Raw genomic sequence first — 20,309 nt, 5'->3', positions numbered from 1 at the left:
AAGTAGCTTACACAATTTCACATGCCCAGTAAATAGTTTTTGTTTTAAGGATGTTTGTTACTGGAAAAGAAAGCAAAAATACTGATTAAGAAAATTATTTGTCATATTAGTATGGATGCATCCAAAATTGTGAAGCAAACCACAGGAGATGTTTTTCATGAATGAAATCTCGTACCTCTGGCTGTGAGTGGGCGTCAATGGGGGCCTGACTGGGTAGAAAGATTGAGGGCAATGAGGTGTTACAGGAGCGAAGGCAGGGTAGTTTGTGTCGATCGATTGATGCTGAGGAGTGTGGCCTAAGTCCAGCCGTTGCTGACAGAGGAGGCTTCATGCTACGGCCCAAACTGTTACTTTTACTCTCCCTTCTCTGGTACTCAATGGGCGACTGCAGAGCTGAACCACACACACATAAACACACACACACACATTGGTTTAAAATAAAATGTAGCGTGAAATATTCTGAGTATTGTGGTCCTGAATGAATCCTACGGTGATTGTTTAAGCTTTTAAGGTCTTGAATGAGGTGCTAAATGAACACTAGATATCAGTTGTATTTTCATTGGAATGCACTGATATACTATAGAAGAATCTTCCATGGATGGACTGAACAGAAGCCCCCTTCTGTGGTCCCGCTGTTGAGATCTTTTTAAGCAGACAGCAGTTTGATGTGCACTCCCAGTTCTTTATGTGGCTGATAGACTCTTCCTCTCCTGAGTCTGGGGGACAGAGATAAAAGTAGTGGGGTTGTGGATGTGGGTGCAGGGGCCTTTGGAACTCTCACCATTGAGGAAGTTGCGTTGGGTCTCCAGTATTTGGCCTACATCACTGACCCAGGCCTTGCAAATGTCCTGGGATGAGGAGTGCAAAACAAACCGCACTGTACTACCATCAGCCCCACGAGAAGTCAGGGCAAAGCGAAATGGGTCACCCTCAACACATGCCTCCACTCCCAGACAACTTATCTAAAAGGAGTAGTCACATGAAGACATGCAAACATATTCAATAACAACATCAAGTGGTGAACCCAACACAGTATAAAAATTGGCTATCACAGTAACAAAAACAAAAATGGCCTCAAATTTAAACATTAAGCTTTATTAATATTACCACAAACTGCATAGGCTCAACAAGTTTGTTAAAGGAGTAATTCACCCAAAAATGAAAATTCTCTCATCATTTAAACACCCTCATGCCATCATAGATGTGTATGACTTTCTTCCTCTGCTCAACACAAACAAAGATTTTTAGAAGACTATTTCAGCTCTGTTGGTTCTCACAATGCAAGTGAATGGTTACCAAAATTTTGAAGCTCAAAAAGCATATAAAGGCAGCATTAAAGTAATCCGTACTCCAGTGTTTTAATCCATATCTTCAGAAGCACAAAGTTAGGTGTGGGTGAGAAACAGATCAATATTTAATTCCTTTTTTACTATCAATCTTCTCTTACACATTCTCATTCTTCTTCATTTGCTTTTGGTAATTTACATTATTTGTAAATATCACCACCAACTGGGCAGGGAGGAGAATTTACAGTGAAAGTATTCAAATATTGATATTTTTCCCAACCACACCTATCATATCACTTCTGAAGACATAGATTTAACCACAGGAGTCTTATGGATTACTTTTATGCTGCCTTTCACTTGCAATGTGAGGACCTATAGAGATGATATTTACTTCTAAAAATATTTGTTTGTGTTCAGCAGAAGAAAGAAAGTCATTCAAATCTGGGATGGCCTGAGGGTGAGTAAATTATGAGAGAATTTTTGGGTGAACTATCCATTTAATTCATAACCAACATTAGAAGAGTCTGGGCTGTATTTAATTTGTTTTACCTTGCACAGTTTTGTTCATGTTGGCGTCTGCCTGTATTTAATAAGTGACAGACAAATTTGTGCCAAAATACAATAGAGTTTAATTGGACACTCAGTCTTTGACATTAACAACAAAAGCTGTAGATGAGAGTACTGTGATGTCACACCACAGGCAATTGTGCTTCCGGGTGCTTCAGTAGCAGCAGAAACAGCCTGTAATAGTGGATCTAGGAAGCACTGCTGTTTTAAAAATCTTTTAAACATTTCATAAAGTTATATGTTTGTTAATGTTAATACAAATTATTATAAAGGAATATCTATGATATAAATAAGAAATGTATATTTATTCTTTCTGAACTATCGACAAAAACAGATTTAACTTGTGTGACACTTTTAACACTCTTTAAAGACTGAGAAACGTGGCATATACAAATGAAAACTAAGATTTGACATGCAATATGCATCTTTACTGCTTACATTATTGGTCCACATACAGTAAATAATATTTGACTTATTTTATACGTTCACTCAAACCTAATAACTGCCAAGGTCAACTACTACTTTTAACAAGTAACTACTTTAAAAATAAATGCTAGACATATTTTTAAGTTTGATCTGATCCACTGAGCCTGATGGAAATTTAAAGCATCAAATCTCAATAATCTTTCAGAAACGGGGTGTTTCAACCCCAAAAACAGCCCTTTTGGTGCATTTTCATCTCAATTTCAATGAATCGGCCATTGAAAGCAGTTCTTTTAGGGAGTGCCAAAAAAACATGGAAGTGCTGGCACAGAGCGTTTGTTTGTAAACAGTACCTTTCCTTAGTATGCATGATTATATGGTTAGCTGTTTAGTTATTTTATCATTTTTAATTTTTAAAGCATTGTTTTCCCTGCCATTTTTATATTGTGACCCACCAGTTGAGAATCCCTGATATAGACAGTATGATAATAATGTCATATAGTAGGGATACCTCACCTTAACACTGTTCTTGAAAATATATCCAGGTAGGGAGAACCCTTTTTTTCTGTCTATTGGCTCACTGAAGATGACAATCTGTTCAAAGAGGAAGACCCGCCTCTCTTTAGCACGAGAAAGGAAGCTGTTGTCCTGTTCTGTTACTGTGAATGTGTCTTGCTGGAGTAGTTTTCCCTGTGCTGTGATCTTGCCCTGTTAAAGACAGAGAGAGAGAGAGAGGAGAGAGAGAGAGAGAGAGAGAGAGAGAACTATGTTTTAGAGAAACAGAGCAGCTCACAAGATTTCCACAGACCGATAGCTTTAAACTACAGGCTGAGTCTGGCACCATACCTCAAAGCCTTGCAGCCGACCTACGTTCATCATGTCATTGCAGCGCTTAGGAACAAAACACATCACCTCCACTGCTTTCTGTTCCAGAAAGAAAGACAAATGTAGATAAATGGAAAAGAGAGAGCACGATTTGTGGAAAATGACCTCAATTCCTTAGTAAAACCTATAAGCAAGTATTACTGATTTCTGGCTTACGTTGACACAAAATGGGGAAAACACATATGTTGGTATTGTTACGAAATCAAACCATATTCCTTGTTGGTATCATGCATTTCTGGTCTTGAAAAATACATCAGTGTTCTAGATCATTACAGTGTTGGAGTTTATACCTCCAGTTCTTCAATGTCCATCCCAGCCTTTGTGTAGTACTTCAGGAAATCCTGTCGCAAGACACACAGCATGAGTTCTAAAATGTTGTATTTCTGTATCACTGTCTATTTGCATTACTGGCAGTTTGCCTGTAGAAACTAATTAAAAACATTCCTTTCAGTAAGCTGGTAAATACTTGAACATGAGATGCAATGTAAGTGGGTGATTCTACATGGTAGGTGAACTGTAACAAAAATGTATAAAAAGGTTTGAGTTAGATTTAATGGTACTGCTTTTGGCAGCATCTTACCATTAATCTTCCATTAACTTCAGAGCTTAATGTGTATTAATCGCACAGACAGTTCTGAATGCTTTCAGCATACAATACCATCTTTTTAAAAAACAATTAGCCAATTCACTGACTTATTAGAGAGCATGTGGAAATATTAAATATCTACATTAAATACTTCATTAAAAATGACTAAAACTGCGGTCACCCTTCAGTGAATATTCACTTTCATTGTAATGCATCCGGACAGAGGAGATCAGAAACGTAAGCACGTGCAAATACATTTTTCACTCCACTAAATTCAAAGTTCAAGTTTGGTGAACTCTGACCTGCAAATTCATATGACAAAAAGACATGTGACAAACAGAAGATCAAATCATCACACACTGGCCTCCTGGCTCAATACAAAGAATACATATTTAAAAGTTTCATGTGTTTATTATTGCAGGAAAGGGTGTAGATGGCATGTTTTAACCTTTTGAATATAACATTATTTGTTATGCGTGATTTATTTTTAAAAACACAGGCCCTCAAGCATGACATCATATCCTGTCTGTTGTAGTGTCTGAAATAATTTTGCATGCTCAAATCACCACAGGTGGCATAAACTTTTTTACATGTATAAAGTTTTCCGAATTTAATATGCATTTAAAAAATATGAGAGCTGTCAAATCTACAAATTTGTACTATAACCTCTTGATGCACCTAATGAAATTTAAAAAATGATCACTGTTTCCAAACAGGTTTCCCAAACACTCCACCCCCTTTGGTCAAACAGGTACAGTGGGTATTCATTCAGAATAGGCTTTCTACCATCATGATCACTGCGTGAATGAGTCATTTGCAGCTCATTAGTAGCTCTAAACCGATAAGGGGCGCTATAACCATAGAATTTCAACAGGCCTGAGCTGAATGCCTCAGAGTTTTTCTCCTATCCTAAAGGCCCAGGTATACTTCAATTTGCACGTTCTGTACCATCTCCTCTCATGGATGCATTCGACACATGCGCAGTACAACTTCTTTGTTATATGCTACCAGACGTTACAGGGTAGCACTGAGTCATGCCATTTACAAGGACATCTGAAGGACAAAGAAGAAGTTAATCTGAGGATTATATGAAGCAAGAATAACAACAACAAAACGATGGAGAAGGATATGTTCTTCGACTACTGCTTGACAGTACAGCCCAACTCTGTGCGTATTGGTCACCTAGTGGACCCTTCAATCTCAACAGTTAACCATGCGCATGTACGTTTGTCCGCAGGCACTCCTGATTATGAAAATTTCATCACGCGGCTGTGCTCGGACCTTAGATTTAGACTTTACGATCATTCAGTTACGGTCATTTTTTGCCAACCTCCATAAAAAGAATAATATAAAAAAACATTTAAATATGAGAAAGAAGAACAACAACATTTATTTTCCGGGGATAACGTGATAAAGACTTAATGCAGCATTCCGTGTTCACGAGGACGTCCGCGCATTGGAGAATTATTTGTTTGCATTTATTTATTCATTCACATTTCATTAGTAAGTATTAACATTAGTAAGCATTTTTATACATATGCACAGATGTTATGAGCGAGCATCATTAGACCATTTATTCAAACAATGGTGACTTCCAAAAACTTAAGACATTAATTGACATGTATACCATTGTGTCATATTATATTCTCCTGGCAATAAAATCCAAAGAAAAGGTGAACAGAATTATTATTTATGAGAGTAGAATACTTATCAAATAAAATATAAAATATTTGAAAAAGAATCACAATTTTCCATTACATTAATTAGGGTGGAAGTTAGTACTGTGACCACAATATTTGTGTAATATTTGTCTCAATACATGCATAAATAGTTTTACATTATAACCAGAAATGCTATGCAGTTCAAACCTGTAGGTTACAAGCTTTGTTATTCACTATCTGTCATAGTATTTTATAAGTAGTTAATATTTGTTATTAACCAATGTTGCCCAAAAGCTTGACAATATTGATTCTTTTTCGGAGTGACTATTTGCTTTCAGATATAACCCCAATAGTCTTTGACAACATAGAAATACACAACAAAGTGCATTATCAGTGTCGCTCCAATGGCGTGGTGTGTAACATCGGAGTGCCGGTGTCTGTACAACACTTATAACAAACAAACTAAGTATGGCATTATTAATTATGGCAGTTTGATGTTCATTCAATTACCGATTGATTTTATAATGTCGCATAATATTTTGGAGCAACGTTTTGACAAGAAAAATACATTCAGATTTCATACAATGTCATAATCTGACAAGACTATCATATTGTGAACGTGATGCACAAGTTAACATGGTGTAAACATTACCTGTTATCACTGCCAAATAGCTCAAACCGATAAAACTGTGTGAAATTGTGCTGATCGTATTGTTTTTTCACCAGATCTAATCTCCTGCCTCGGTAAGTAATGTTTTTTTAGTAATTCTACAATTCAAGCAAATTATACCTCTTATTTTCATCTGTACATGGATGCCAACATTATGTAGTACGTTTATTCAGGACTCTGCTGCAATTAAACCGTAACACCAGAGAATGACCTAGAGGGAACCCATACAATAATGTTCCTATTGAGAACTACACTCACACTATTGTAGGCCACAGTATAATGTAATTGAGTTGAATAATAAACTTTAATCATGTAATCATGAACACGGCTGCCCTATGAGACTGTATCATATAAAAAATATATACAATATAATATGAAAAAAGAAGCAACGATCACACACAGATATACTCCAGGTGGTGCTCAAGCACCTGCCCTTTTGGCCTCTGACTGGATAAGTGCCCTTTCTGCAAGACATTTCTTTTTCTAATTGTATATTTTAGTTTGAATTTGGTCAATGGCATCAATTCTCAAATAAAAGCATGATGTAATGCCTGAAAACTGGATTTGAGTTCTAATTCTGTGAGACCGCACGAGCCCCTGCACCTACCTCTTCAAGTTCTTCGTCACAGCCGCCACAGTTAACGTACGCAAATCGAGCACCCTGCGAGTAGCATCCATATCTCTCTGACCTGCCTTCATTGTTTACAGCCAGGTAACTATAGTGTTTGCCCTAAGCTTCTGTATTGTTTGTCACCAGGGGCGAAAATTTCATCAAAATGTTGGGGGGACAATAAACATAACAATTCTCAAGAGTAATTTTTGAAAGGGACACCAAGGTTTTTTTTGTTGTTGCCCCGTTTGCATTTGTATTATTTTATTTCTTAAACAATTATTTTAAGAATATATCATTATATTATTTACATTACACATATTTTAATTATATTTTAGGGGGGACAACCCCCCCCACGTGATTTCCGCCTATGTTTGTCACTTTTGTGAAATTAAACCACTTAAAACATCTCAGTACAGCCAGACTAACTTAGGTAATAGCCCTCCATTAAGCTTAACAATAAGAACGCTAGCAAGCTGGCGTTCCCATAAAATAGCATTGTGACACCGTCGTTAATGAAAAACGAGTGAACTCCGGTAGGCTAGTTACTTTGTCAGGCAACTGAAACAAATTAATATGCATTACATGGTTATTAGTCAATCATATTTGGATATAAGAAATGTTAGTCGACATGTCACAAGAAAATTTGCAAATACTGTGTATGATTCGTCCACTGTTTACATGCTCAAACTGATTAGCAAAAGCTTTAGATATAGATATAGAAAGATATAGCCTAGTAAATGGTCAATTCTTACACCTGTGACACAAAATGGTAATAATGGGCAAGCCAACTGACTGTCATTTCAATACAATAGTCCAGGGCCTTTACAATCTCAGATTTGAAAGATTTTAGCTGTTCGTCTAATTTTCATTTTAAAAGCAGGAGAATGAACATGCTCCCTTCACCTCAGTACACAGAACGCACTTAGCCTAAATGCAGCAACTTAATATATACCTATTTTGTAGTTTGGAGGGAAGATACCGGTAGGTTGGTTTATTATTTTATTTATTGAGAGAACAGCCATTTTCAATTTTGTGTAAAGATTTTTTGATTTTGAATGGTTAATAATTTTATAGAACACTTAAGCACACACAATGTGGCATTATTTTTTTTATTGTTGCCTGTTCTTGTGATTAATGTAGAAATAGCAGGGTTTCAAATTAATTGCCTAGACTGTTGTGGCCCACAACAGTTTCATAATGAACAGAAAATATTTTTTCACTTCTCATAATAACACGAAAGGTCTATAGCTTTCTATGTTTTCTGCCGTTGCTTCGCCAAAGCATCTCTCACTTCCAGTCAGCATCTGAGGAGCAAGTTCAACACAGGTAACCACTTTTGCTTCATTTCTTTGATGGCTCAAATGTGTGCTCTAGTCGATTTTGTGTTTTGACCATTTGTGAACTGCGTTAAACTCTTGTTTACCATGCTTTGTGGGTGTGACTTTTTTGCCGTGCCATCTCTATTCATATCTATACAACCAATGTGTATATGATTAAATTACTACTAGAGTACAAAATTGTTTACCAGAGCACAACGATTTTTGTAGATCTAGCCTCTTAATTTTGCTCTCAAAGTGCAGCAGATTAATGCATTTATCTTTAAAATGTACTAAAAGGTTTAAAGTTTCTTACAGGGGAGCATGCCCCCTGACCCCCTTACAGGGTCCGAGGTCCACCCGCCACAGTCTCACAAAATCCTGTGGGTAACACTGATAATAATGAACGCTAAAGACCATTTTCTCTTTGTGAATTGCACATTTTGTGTATTAAGCGTTTGCATGAGTGTATGGGTATTGAAATAAAAAAAAAATATAGAGTAAAAGATGTGCTACTGTATGTAACTTTATTTTTTTATAAATAACTATGATGCCCTTTTTTTTCCACTTGAGCACCTGTCCCCCAAAATGTCTGTGCACACCCCTGACAACAATGATCTTACATGACACAGTTTCAGTAGCAGCCACAAGCAATATGGCTTTTTGTGAATCTGCTGGATGCAGTTTACTTTCTACATGTTTACAGAAAGACAATAAAATAAGTAAAGCTGGTCTCGAACCCACAATTTGCAGAAAAAGACATTATCAGGTGACACGAGCTCACAGCCCCTGAACTATTAATCCACATGTGACATTCAAAGAACTTCAGTTTATACTGTAACTACTCCACACCAAGCGCTGTAACTTTAAATAATATTATTTAAAAACAACAAAATAAGCATGTCAATTCACAATAGGGCTGAAACGATTAGTAGACGTTATCAACAACATCGACAATAAAAAATTGTCGATAAAAATTTCCATTGTTGAATAGTCATTTGATCTCATTTAACGTAACATGAGATCACATTAAACTAATGATGGTGCGCGAGAACAGCACTGCAGTTTGCGCCTGAATGAGGAGAGGAAGAATTACTGGTTTTGCCGCTCCGCTAAAGCAAAACGTTCATGTCGAGCGTCTTTAAAGGAAACACCCCTTAAGTGCAGTTATATTTCAATGCGTTATAGCTTTATTAAGGTTCAAATCGTACAGAAGCAGATCATGTAAATAACTACGAACTCCGAAACTGGCATTTCTCTGTGCGGTCAGTGCCTTTTCTATGAGTTGTGAGAATGTTCTGATCTAAGGGGGAGAGATTGAAACTGCACCCGTCTGATACATACTCTGTCACGGGGATGCTCATCCCTCGAACACGCACGCTTAAAGCAGCTAGATTGTAACGTGATGGCTCGCAATTTATTTTCTCATAATATATGTCACTGTGCACTTCTTATCATGAAGAAAATTGGCAATATGCAGCTGTATTAATAGAGAGTTGTTTTTTGTAAGTTAAAGATGGATCGAAGTGAACAGAAAGGTGAGAGAGGGTAGTCTTCACCCCATTATACAAGGCAACAAACTTCGTTTTGGATTTGTTTTTGTTTTGGCTTGTTTTCCAATATAAATATCTCAAACTCATTTAAAACAATGTACATTTTAATTTACAGCTATACTGCAGAAGAAAAAAAATTGTTATCTGAGAATTTTGAATATAATATTAAATACAAACATTTTAAAATATCAAAAAATCCTTAAATGCTTTCAAGATATTTAGACTTGCTTTTAGAGATTCTTGAATATAAGAATATTTTGTCTTTACTGCACTCGCAGAAGTAAAACCAAGTGAAAAATACACTTGTATACAAAATAGACTTATATTTAAGTTACATTTTCTTAAAACAAGTGATGAGGCAGGCAAAGAATGAGGATCTAAATGCAGCTTAAATGCAAACAAAAGATGAACAAAGTAACACAGAATATAACAAAATGCAGGAAACCAGGCACGGAACATGACAACACATGCAAACACTGACAAACTAACCGGTGGAAACAAGGGCTTAAATATACAAGGGAAAAGAAGGAACACCTGGGGAAACAATCAGGGCATGAGAAACAATCAGGGAGAACCTTGCTATTAATTTTGCTTTGTTAGATCGCCTTCTACATATCAAAATGTAAAAAAAAATAAAAATACAATACAAATAACAATATTAACAATTTAATCATAATAACTCTCACTTTCTTCACACTACCAAACGATGGTGACAAAAGTGTCCTTTTGCCCCTCCTGGTGGTGATTTTGTGAACGTGTCTCACGTGTGAGAATTTAAAGTTTTCATGCGACGGTACTCCTAGCGGTAGTAAGTCTCAATCTGGTTCCTTACCCACTGTAGTCCCATCCCAAACTAGCACTCAAACTGATTGCGAATGTACTCCAAAAGTGTGGCTACATAATATTTTCCAAAATGCCTGCTCTTAAAAGAATTGATCAAACATCAGTATTTTGATAAATCTATATTTTATTTCTAAATATGAAATGTGGAATTGGTCATAAACTAACTGTAAAATCATGTGGGCATAAGAATGTGTGTGTATGAGTATTTGCTTGATTCACCTTCAGCAGCAGCTGGTACTTCATGATCCTCTGTACGGGTTTGATGAGCAGGTCATTCAGCTGCAGCCTGTGGCCCAGCTGCTGTTTCAGCTCCTTCACGCACAAACAAACAAATATTCCCAGACATGACTGACTTATTTCTTTATTCATTAGATTGTGCTCAAAGAAAAAAAAAAGGCTATGTTTGCATACTATCATACTTTACTATTTCGCAGTGGATTACCCAGGTTACTTCCTGAATTTGCCAAAATGTGTAGTGTACAACCACAGCACACTACGGGATCTCACTATACAGAGTACTTGACTTGACTTTCCATTTCTAATCTGACAAAATACACTTAATTTGTTGTTTTGTTTTCGAAATGATTTGTGGATGGCATTAAATGAATTTAACATGCAGTGTAATGAGGTGAAGTGACAATCAGTGCATATTGCTTACACTTTCACTAATACAAAAAAAAGTATATACAGTATAGGCATATATACTACACAGCATATAGGAAGCAGCACACTAGTTTTCCATTCTGAACATCGCCAAAAACCCTATGTGATCCATTATCCCATAAAGCCCCTTCAAAAGTAATTTGTTGTCTATCAAATCTCTTAATGTTTTGGCAAGCACTAAAAAGAAACAATTAAGTGTCAAACTTTTCAGTCAAGCATCTCTCTGTTTATCTGATCCAAGAATTCATGGAATAATCTGGGTCTTTATGACCACTGAGTGATTCTGATCTCATAAAAAGTGCAAATGGATAGAGAGAAAGATTAGCTCTGATAAGATATTTACACAGATGGGCCTGTTCGGTCAAAGTATTCCCTCTTGCTTGGCCTGTGCCTCTACTCCACTAGAGCATGTGTACATGTGCTTTTGCGTGTGTGTCTGCACTTAACATGTCCTTACCTCCAAGTAGGTCTCGATGTATTCTGACACAATGTGCTCAGACTTAGGCTTGTTTTGGCAGTAGACCACATACATATGAAGCCGTCTTTCCTGTGGTTTGGGCAAATGGGGGTAGATGGAATTAGCTCAGCTGAGTAGTTACATCCTGTATATATTAATAACCATACAAATAGTTCAGAAACAATTCAGAAATCACTGTAGTTATCATTAAATGACTTCCAATGGGAAGAAGCAGAAATAGGTTGAATCTCAAAAATAAATAAATAAATAAATAAATAAGAAATTCTATTTTTAAGAAATTGAAGCATATTTTAAGGACCAGAGATTTATTTTTATTAATCCTTATATATATATAAAGGATTAATAAAAATAAATCTCTGGTCCTTCATTCAAATCAATATATATATATATGTATTGATTTGAATTGTGACATTATATTTATGGTAATGAGCTTAAAACTTTCATGAAAATAATGTCACCAAGGAAAAAATCTTAATGGATATGACCAGGACATATTCTTGACAAGTTAGAGGTTCACCCCAAGTTTTCAACAGTGATATCACTGAAATACATCAAAAGATCTTTTAGAGATAGAACATAGTTATTGCAGACTGATGAATAAGTCATAGCGTTACTAAACATGCTGTGGGTGATGTCATTCTTTCCTAATATTTTACGTAAATACAAGACAGTGAGAGATGGATAACACTACAGAAATATGTTATTACACAGAAGTGATTCAATGGAACATTATAAGAAGCTGTATGTCTTTAAATAAGTTTAAAACTGACTCTGCATTATGGGATTTGTGTACTGTGTCAGCATAAAGAGAGTGAAGGAGTGAGCGCAGAAGGTCATGTATAATTCAGCACAGTTATCCTGAATGTAATCAGAGCCCCATTTTCTCTCACTGCATTTAGGTATCAGGAGCTTACACATGGACATTACTACACACACACACAAAGACACTCATACACACGACTGAGTTGTCTGGAGACAGCACCAGAGTGGACGTCTAAGCATGATTCTTTCTGACATCAAACTGGAGGAGGGTCATGTGTGACAAAAATTCTGGGCAAAATTTTAAATGTAAGAACTGGCTCCATATCAATTCATGAGTTGAAATTTTATTTGAATTTGCCACGCCCCACAAGATGTTGAAAAAAAAAAACAGGATGTGGAATTTACATTTGCAGTTCAAAGAAATTAAACACAATCACACATCTGATTTAGACCATCACACGTTTTGCGATAAAACATAGACTACCCTTCAAAACTTTAGAATTGTTTTAAATATTTTGCACAGGGTTCACAACTGATGAAGAATTATTCTACTTGCAGTAATGGCACCTCAGGCATTGTAGCAGTCAGTTTATTCTCGATCAAAGGTAAGGTTTCATATGCTTTTTGCAGCACTTCTCTTGGATTTTGCAACCAAGCTTTTCAAACTAAACTTCCTTCTCACTGTAAAAATAACATTTGTTTAAACCTAGCTGCCAAAATGACTCGATCTTCCTCCACATTGTGATGCTCCACTGTAGACATTTGCATCTGACTGCCTCCACAACGACACATCAAAGCCTAATTTACCTTATCACTTCCATAGTCCTGTCCAGTAGCTGTGAGCAGTGAGATAGTAATGAAATAGCAGGTCAGTGAAGAGCAGAGAGCCAATCAGAACAGTGGACATTTACTGTCAATTGTTAAAGGAGAAGCAGCACCGAGAGTTTCTGAGGGGCATAACGAGAGTGTAAAATGATCATGTTTTAAAAAATATATGACTTTGTGCAAAAAACTTTAATAATGTTATAAGTGAACCTCAAGGAACATTAAAATAATGAGAGACATAATGCATGTTATGACCCTTTAAGTTCAGATTTTGCTTTTTCTTCTTGAAGTTGCCAGTTGACCCTGTCTTTTTCTCAAATGAGAGATTCTAATGTACTTCTTGAAAACATGTGCATCTGGGATATCCACTTCCCTCTTTCTCCTGGTTAAACCCAGTTATATTAAATGAAATATGCTGGAGAGGCCTAACTTAAATTCAGTGGCTCACAACTTTGTTATGTATTACTTAATAGGGGGTTGACAGCATGAGATGAAAAAAGTTGAGTGGTGGGGGTTAGGCTTTGTTTGTGAAGAGGAAAAAAAAGAGTGAGTCCTGCCCTGACTCACTGTGCTCTGGTTTTCATTACCTAGCGATTTAACATTATGCTTGTTTTCACAGCTAGACACAACCTTTTGATTTTTGTTATAAGTTTCTTTAATTCCCCTCGAGCCTTTTTAAGTCATTACCCAAAGGGCTCCAACTCATTACATGGTAGAAAGGGCAAATACTGGCATACACAATTTCGTACTGTAAATCTGGGCTTTTCGTTTAAAGTAAGTAAAACTCTTTGATTCACCACCAAAATTGTTTTGCAGCATATGGCAGCTTTAAACAAATTACTACCACTATGAACATCAACAGCTGTAGATCAGCAGATTTAAAGCTTGGATAGGAGACAATATTATCCAAAAAATTACACACTTCACCTTTAACATGTACATCTAAGACTGCCAAGAGATTGTGTTTTTTGTTCTGGGAGAATTGTTCATGTGTGTATGTCCATAGTGTGGGGATGAACTCCAGAAACTCAGTGTGTTAAGTAGCCGTGTTATTAAACAACGTGGCTAAGCTTGTTATTCCTCCTCTTTTTTCCTGCCTGTTTTTCCCTTGTGCTTCCTGACCCTACTTAGCCTTATGGAGGTGAGCCAATAAACACACAAGCAAACACACCCACCCTCACACGGGCAGTATCAGTAACAGGGGGTCTGAGGGGGGCCAGAAATAGAGTGGGACACTGTGAGGATAAATGGAGTGTTAGAACAGTGCATGTTAAAGCCTCTGTGTTTTCTCAGCTTTGTTTACTTGAAGTGTGAGGAGTTTTGTTCAACCTTGATAGACACAGGATGCAGAGAGACACATAAACAAGAAAGAAAGTTTTGGACGGACTTACATGTTTGATAAAAAGTTGGGCCAGTCGCTCAGGCTCGGCAACACATTTCTCCAGCTCACCCAGGAAATAACTGAGATCAGAACAGAGGGGATATCAGACATACATGAAACTCTGGTCTCATAACCACTCTGCTTGTAAAAATTAAATATCTTACACTGTATCTTTAAGTGAGAAATTCTTACAGTATGTTGAACTCTATGTACAGCATTTATGACAGCGTCTGATGTCTATTGGTGTACTGTGTAAATGAAGAGCTGAGGACAAGTTAGTCTAAGCTATCTTTCAGATATGTAATAGAGACCAGTTTATTTGGTATTTCATCCATCCATCCATCGTCAACCGCTTATCCTGTGTACAGGGTCGCGGGGGGCTGGAGCCTATCCCAGCTAACATTGGGCGAAAGGCGGGGGACACCCTGGACAGGTCGCCAGTCCATCGCAGTTTATTTGGTATTTATATTTTTATTTTCATTTTCATTTAATTTTCAGTAAGTTGAATTGTTTATGAATAGTTTTATTATGTTTGTATCTTTGGAAAATTACTTTTAAGTTAAATGCATAAATCACCCCAAAATGAAAATGTTCTCATTATTTACTCACCCTCATGCTATCCCAGATGTGTATGGCTTTACTTTCTTCTGCTGAACGCAAATTATGCCCTGTAGGTCCACACAATGCAAGTGAATGTGTATGTTGAAAAACTTTGAAGCTCCAAAAAAGCATGTAACGGCAGCATAAAAGTAATCCATAAGAGCCCAGTGGTTAAAACTGTATCTTCAGAAGCAATATGATATGTGTGGGTGATAAACAGATCAATATTTTAGTCCTGTTTTACTATAAATTCTCCTCCCTCCCAGTAGGTGGTGATATAAGAATGTGAAAAAAACAGGAGAAGAAGAATGTGAAACATAAAGTGGAGATTGATAGTAATAAAGGACTTAAATATTGATCTGTTTCTCACCCACACCAATCATATCACTTTGAAGACATGATTTGTGATGCGGCAGGCAAAGAATGAGGATGTTCTCACTGCAAGAACTTGACCATGGCAACGTTCCGATCGTAGCTTTCATTTCTGACAGGAAACGCCACTCCAGCCGCCCCCTGCCTCGCACCTTCTTCCCGGGATGGAGGTCGACCCGGCTGATGATGGAGGCAATTTGGGAAGTTCAGCAGGCATGGTTCTCTTACGAGAGGTTCTCTCGTATTGCGTAAGCTAGCTTACGCTACGGGAAAGATTAATCTTTTCTGAGATATTGAAGCCAAAAAATTATCCTTAATTTTTGTATCCATTGTCAACGCAGTGCGGCAGCTGCAGACCTTGAGCGAGCTAGCTAGCGAGCTCATAGGTTGCTCTGCGGCAACTGCTGCAGCCTATAGACGAGCTTGGGCGAACTCGCATCCAATGAGAGGCGTCCGCGCGCTCACTGCATCAAAGCCCGCCAAAATGGGCGTGACTAGAGTGCATATAAGCGTAGTTCAGTAGGCTGGAACCCTGATTTTCATCTCTTCAGCGAAGCTCTCCGCATCGCTGACCTGGAAGCCGCGTCGCCGTTCGAGGGGCATCTAGCAAGCGTGGACAGCGCTAGAAGAAGCCGGCCGTCTCAGCCACCTTCAGCCATCCTGCGAGCTACGCCATCCGACGACGTATCCTTTTATTCAGCAAGCTAGTTCTCACAAACTATTCACAAAAGAGTACGAGCGTCTTTTTCAAGATGCCTCGCTCCACTTGCGCCTCACGTCGCGCCCTTCTCAGCACAGGAGACCGCCACATCATCTGCGCTCTCTGCCTGGGACTGGGGCACGCAGAGCTCGCCCTCACTGAGGGTGGATGCGATTTCTGCGAGGAGCTACCGATGTCGACCCTGCGGGCTCGACTCAGGCGCTCAAAGCAGAAACCGCCGCGCCGCCTTACCCTCAGCAGCGCAGGAAGAAGCGCCGCTCACAAAGGCTGCCGGAAACTGTGGTTGAAGCGACTGCCTCGCCGGAGCCTCTCCCTCGAGCATCGCTTTCACCCTCCCCGCCCCGGGACGCGCAGTTGCCACCGAGCGGCCGCACTGCTGCCATCTCGGATGATGAAGCGGAGGATAAGGGCCGCTGTTCCATCATGGCTTCGGACAGCGAGGAGTGGACAGGCTCCCAAGCCTCCTCCTCAGCCCAGGAATCCAGCAGGACCCGCGCCGGAGTCGAAGGGGAGTTAACACGCCTCCTCACACAGGCCGTCGACCGCCTCGGGCTCGAGTGGTCACCGCCCCTGAGCAGGCACCCAACAGACTCGACGGCTGCTTTCTTCAAAGCCATCGCCGCTCTACACCCGCGGCCCGGGCCGCTCCCTTCCTGCCGGAATTACATACAGAGCTTGCAAAGTCATGGAGCAGCTCCTTTTTCAGCCAGGACCCGTTCACACGTCTCCACCTCTCTCGCGTCGGTGGACGGCGCCACTGAGAGAGGCTACTCCTCCATCCCCCGGTCGAGGACTCGGTAGCAGCACACCTTTGTCCGCCCTCGGCGAGATGGCGTTCCAAGCCTGTGCTCCCGTCTAAGGCCTGCAGAGCGACTTCCGCCTATGTTGGCGCGCCTATTCGCCGCCGGCCAAGCCGCATCTGCTCTGCACTCAATGGCCGTTTTACAGATCCTACAAGCAGACCTTCTTCGGGAGTGGGATGAGAAAGGCAGGCACCCAGAGGCTGTTACTGATCTACTGGCGCAACAGACCTCGCCCTTCGGCTACCAAAGCTGCAGCCCAAGCTCTAGGGAAGTGCATGGCCTCGCTGACTGTGACCGAGAGACACTTATGGCTAACACTAGCCGACATGGGAGAAGCAGAGCGCTCCACGTTCCTCAACGCACCGCTCTCTCCAACCGGTCTCTTCGGCTCCGCGGTGAGTGGCATTGTTGACCGCTTCTCAGAAGTCCAGAAAGCCACCCAAGCCATGAACCTCTTCCTGCGGCGTCGCGCTAGCTCCTCTGCAGGCCACTCACGTGATCAGCCTCCTGCACGAGCCTCTTCACAGCGCCCAGTTCAACAATCTCAGACTTCTCAGCGTCGACAGGGCGGCCACCCTCGATCAGCGCTCAGACAGCCGCCGCGAGACCGCCGCCCCAGCGGGCCTCGATCTAAGGTAACGCTGAAACCCGAGCAGCTGAAGTCTTCCTAACTGTGTTGAACAAACGACGGCTCAGTCCGCCGCGGCCGGACCACCGTCAAAGCTTTGCCCCTGTCAGTCCCCTTCTCTCAGGCTACTACAGTGGTGAATTTAGCAGTCAACAAGCCGGTGACACTGCCCGCTTGCTCTGCACTCAAGCGCCGTTTTCACGGCGACCCAAATAAATCTTGTAAAGAGCAAACATGTCTTATGTGTAGAAAAAGTGCCCACAACCCAGTGTTCGCCCCTACACACAAGCATAACACATCCCGTGCCCCTATCAGAGCACGCTCTCATAAAGCCGTTACTGAACCGCTCGAGCGTCAGAGTCAATGAAGGCACCCACAAATGCGTCGCGCGCACCATTCTCTGCCCGCTCTGTCACACGACCAGCCCTATGTGTAGAAAATGTGCCCACAATCCAGTGTTCACTTCTGCACACAAGCACTGCATGTCTCGTGTCCCCACCAGAGCACGCTCACATAAAGCGGTTACTGAACCGCTCGAGCGCTAGAGTCAATAAATGCGCCCACAAATGCGTCGTGCGCCCATTCTCTGCCCGCTCTGTTACACGGCCAGCAACCATTCCTCTGTGTGTAAGTCCCGTGCTTGCGCATCACGTAACAGATGTGACTTTTTCCCCATTCATTCCAATCAGGAAGTCACTCACAAAACAGCCTGTTCATGCTGTCTGCGAGCAATCATGCATGAACACACTAAACGCGCTCACACATTTTGTTCACGCTCTGTGTGCGGCAATCAGAGCGAATTGGCCATTCACCCTCTAGCGTTACGCTTCAAAGCGTGGGAAGCTATTCCAGGGATATCCAAGTGGGTGTTAAGCACAATACAACAGGGCTATTTGCTACAGTTCGATCGCCGCCCCCTCGCTTCAGAGCTGGCTCGAAACCACTGTGAACACGGAAGCAGCGTGCTTGCTTCGTTCAGAAATAGCAAGCCTTCTGTGCAAAAGGGCCATAGAAAAAGTGCCACCCTCTCTGAGCGAGTCGGGGCTTTACAGCCGTTATTTTCTTGTTCCCAAGAAAGACGGCGGCCTCAGACCCATAGTAGATCTCAGGGTTTTGAACAAGGTGCTTGCAAAAAGACCGTTCAAAATGCTTACAATCAGGAAACTCCTCGCGCATATGCGCCAGGGGACTGGTTTATTTCTCTCGATCTGAAAGATGCATACTTTCAGATTCAGATAAATCCCGTCACAGGCCATTCTTGAGATTCAGCCGACGGCCAGGTTTATCAATACACCGTCCTTCTGTTTGGCCTGTCCTTAGCACCTCGTACTTTCACGAAGTGCATGGATGCGGCGCTCGCACCCCTGCGGAGTCAGGGTTTGCGAATTCTGAACTATTTGGACGACTGGCTGATTATGGCTCAGTCACATATGGAGCTTCTGTCTCACAGAGCAGTTCTCCTCAGCCATCTGAACAGTTTGGGTCTTGCAGTCAATTGGACCAAGAGCTCACTACAGCCCAGTCAGACCATTTCCTTCCTGGGAATAGAACTAGACTCCGTGGCAATGACGGCTCGCTTATCTACACAGCGCGCACGCCGTGTTCAGCGACTAGCCGCATCTTTTCAGATGAACAGCCTCACGCCTCTGAAGAAATTCCAGAGAGTGCTAGGTTACATGGCCTCAGCCGCAGCAGTACTTCAGCTGGGTTTACTGCACATCGCCCGCTTCAGCATTGGCTAAACACCAGCGCATCTCGCCGGGCTTGGGCCACAGGCCGCCAGCCCATCAAGGTGACTCAGACCTGCATATCAGCTCTGCAGCCCTGGACAGTGGCCGAATGGTATCAGCGGTGAGTGACAATGGGAGCTGTATCTCGCCGAAAAGTCATCTCGACAGATGCGTCCAACACGGGTTGGGGCGCGGTCTGCGAGGGCTCTCCGGTTTTCGGCCTATGGTCAGTTCAGGAAAAGCTCCTTCACATAAATTGTCTGGAAATGATAGCGGTCGAGTACGCGCTCGTGCGCTTTCTCCCGGTCATTCAGGGTCACCACGTCCTGGTCCGTTCGGACAACAGATCTGTGGTACCCTACCTAAACCGTCAGGGCGGTGTCAGATCCAGGAACCTCTTCCATCTGACAAAGCGCATACTGAGTTGGTCCCAGTGCCACCTGCGCTCGCTGAGGGCGACGCGCGTGCCAGGCCACCTGAGCGGCGGCCCGGACAGACTGTCCAGAGACAATATTCCCCAGGGGAATGGTCCCTGCACGCTCAAACAGTCCAGGCGTTATGGCACCTATTCGGCAGAGCAGAGATAGACCTCTTTGCGTACAAAGAGAACTCTCACTGCCCAATATTTTTCTCGAGCGAGGACGCGCTGGCCCAGGACTGGCCCAGGCGCCCGCTTTACGCCTTCCCTCCCGTCTCGCTATTGCCACAGGTAATGCAGAGGATCAGGAAGCAGCGTCACTCGGTGCTCCTCATAGCCCGCGTTGGGAGAATCAGACATGGTTCCCGGAGCTTACGCAGCTGTCACTGACAGCGCCGTGGCCCATCCCAGTGAGAGCAGATCTCCTCTCTCAAGCTCGCGGCACAATCTGGCATCCCCACCCAGAGCGCTGGGGCTGCATGCGTGGGTGATCAACGACTACCCGTCGCTCTGCCAGAAGGAGTA

The 20,309-nt window shown here is 41.3% G+C and overlaps 1 protein-coding gene across 2 annotated transcripts in view; it reads right to left on the bottom strand.

The window, feature by feature from the left end:
• The window catches only part of arhgef25a (Rho guanine nucleotide exchange factor (GEF) 25a), a 122,373-nt gene that overhangs the window by 6,843 nt on the left and 95,221 nt on the right, over window positions 1–20,309 (bottom strand). For both annotated transcript variants that reach the window (XM_052105664.1, XM_052105665.1), the window contains 8 exons: window positions 14,523–14,592; window positions 11,524–11,613; window positions 10,623–10,715; window positions 3,452–3,502; window positions 3,123–3,200; window positions 2,793–2,984; window positions 782–962; window positions 176–393 (listed from right to left, as the gene is read on the bottom strand). In XM_052105664.1, the coding sequence (XP_051961624.1) occupies window positions 176–393; window positions 782–962; window positions 2,793–2,984; window positions 3,123–3,200; window positions 3,452–3,502; window positions 10,623–10,715; window positions 11,524–11,613; window positions 14,523–14,592 (973 nt within the window). The remainder of the gene's footprint in view (window positions 1–175; window positions 394–781; window positions 963–2,792; window positions 2,985–3,122; window positions 3,201–3,451; window positions 3,503–10,622; window positions 10,716–11,523; window positions 11,614–14,522; window positions 14,593–20,309) is intronic.

The sequence above is a fragment of the Xyrauchen texanus genome, chromosome 35 (genome assembly GCF_025860055.1).
Source record: "Xyrauchen texanus isolate HMW12.3.18 chromosome 35, RBS_HiC_50CHRs, whole genome shotgun sequence".
Lineage (NCBI taxonomy): Eukaryota > Metazoa > Chordata > Actinopteri > Cypriniformes > Catostomidae > Xyrauchen > Xyrauchen texanus.
This window is presented reverse-complemented; position numbering and strand designations above follow the sequence as displayed.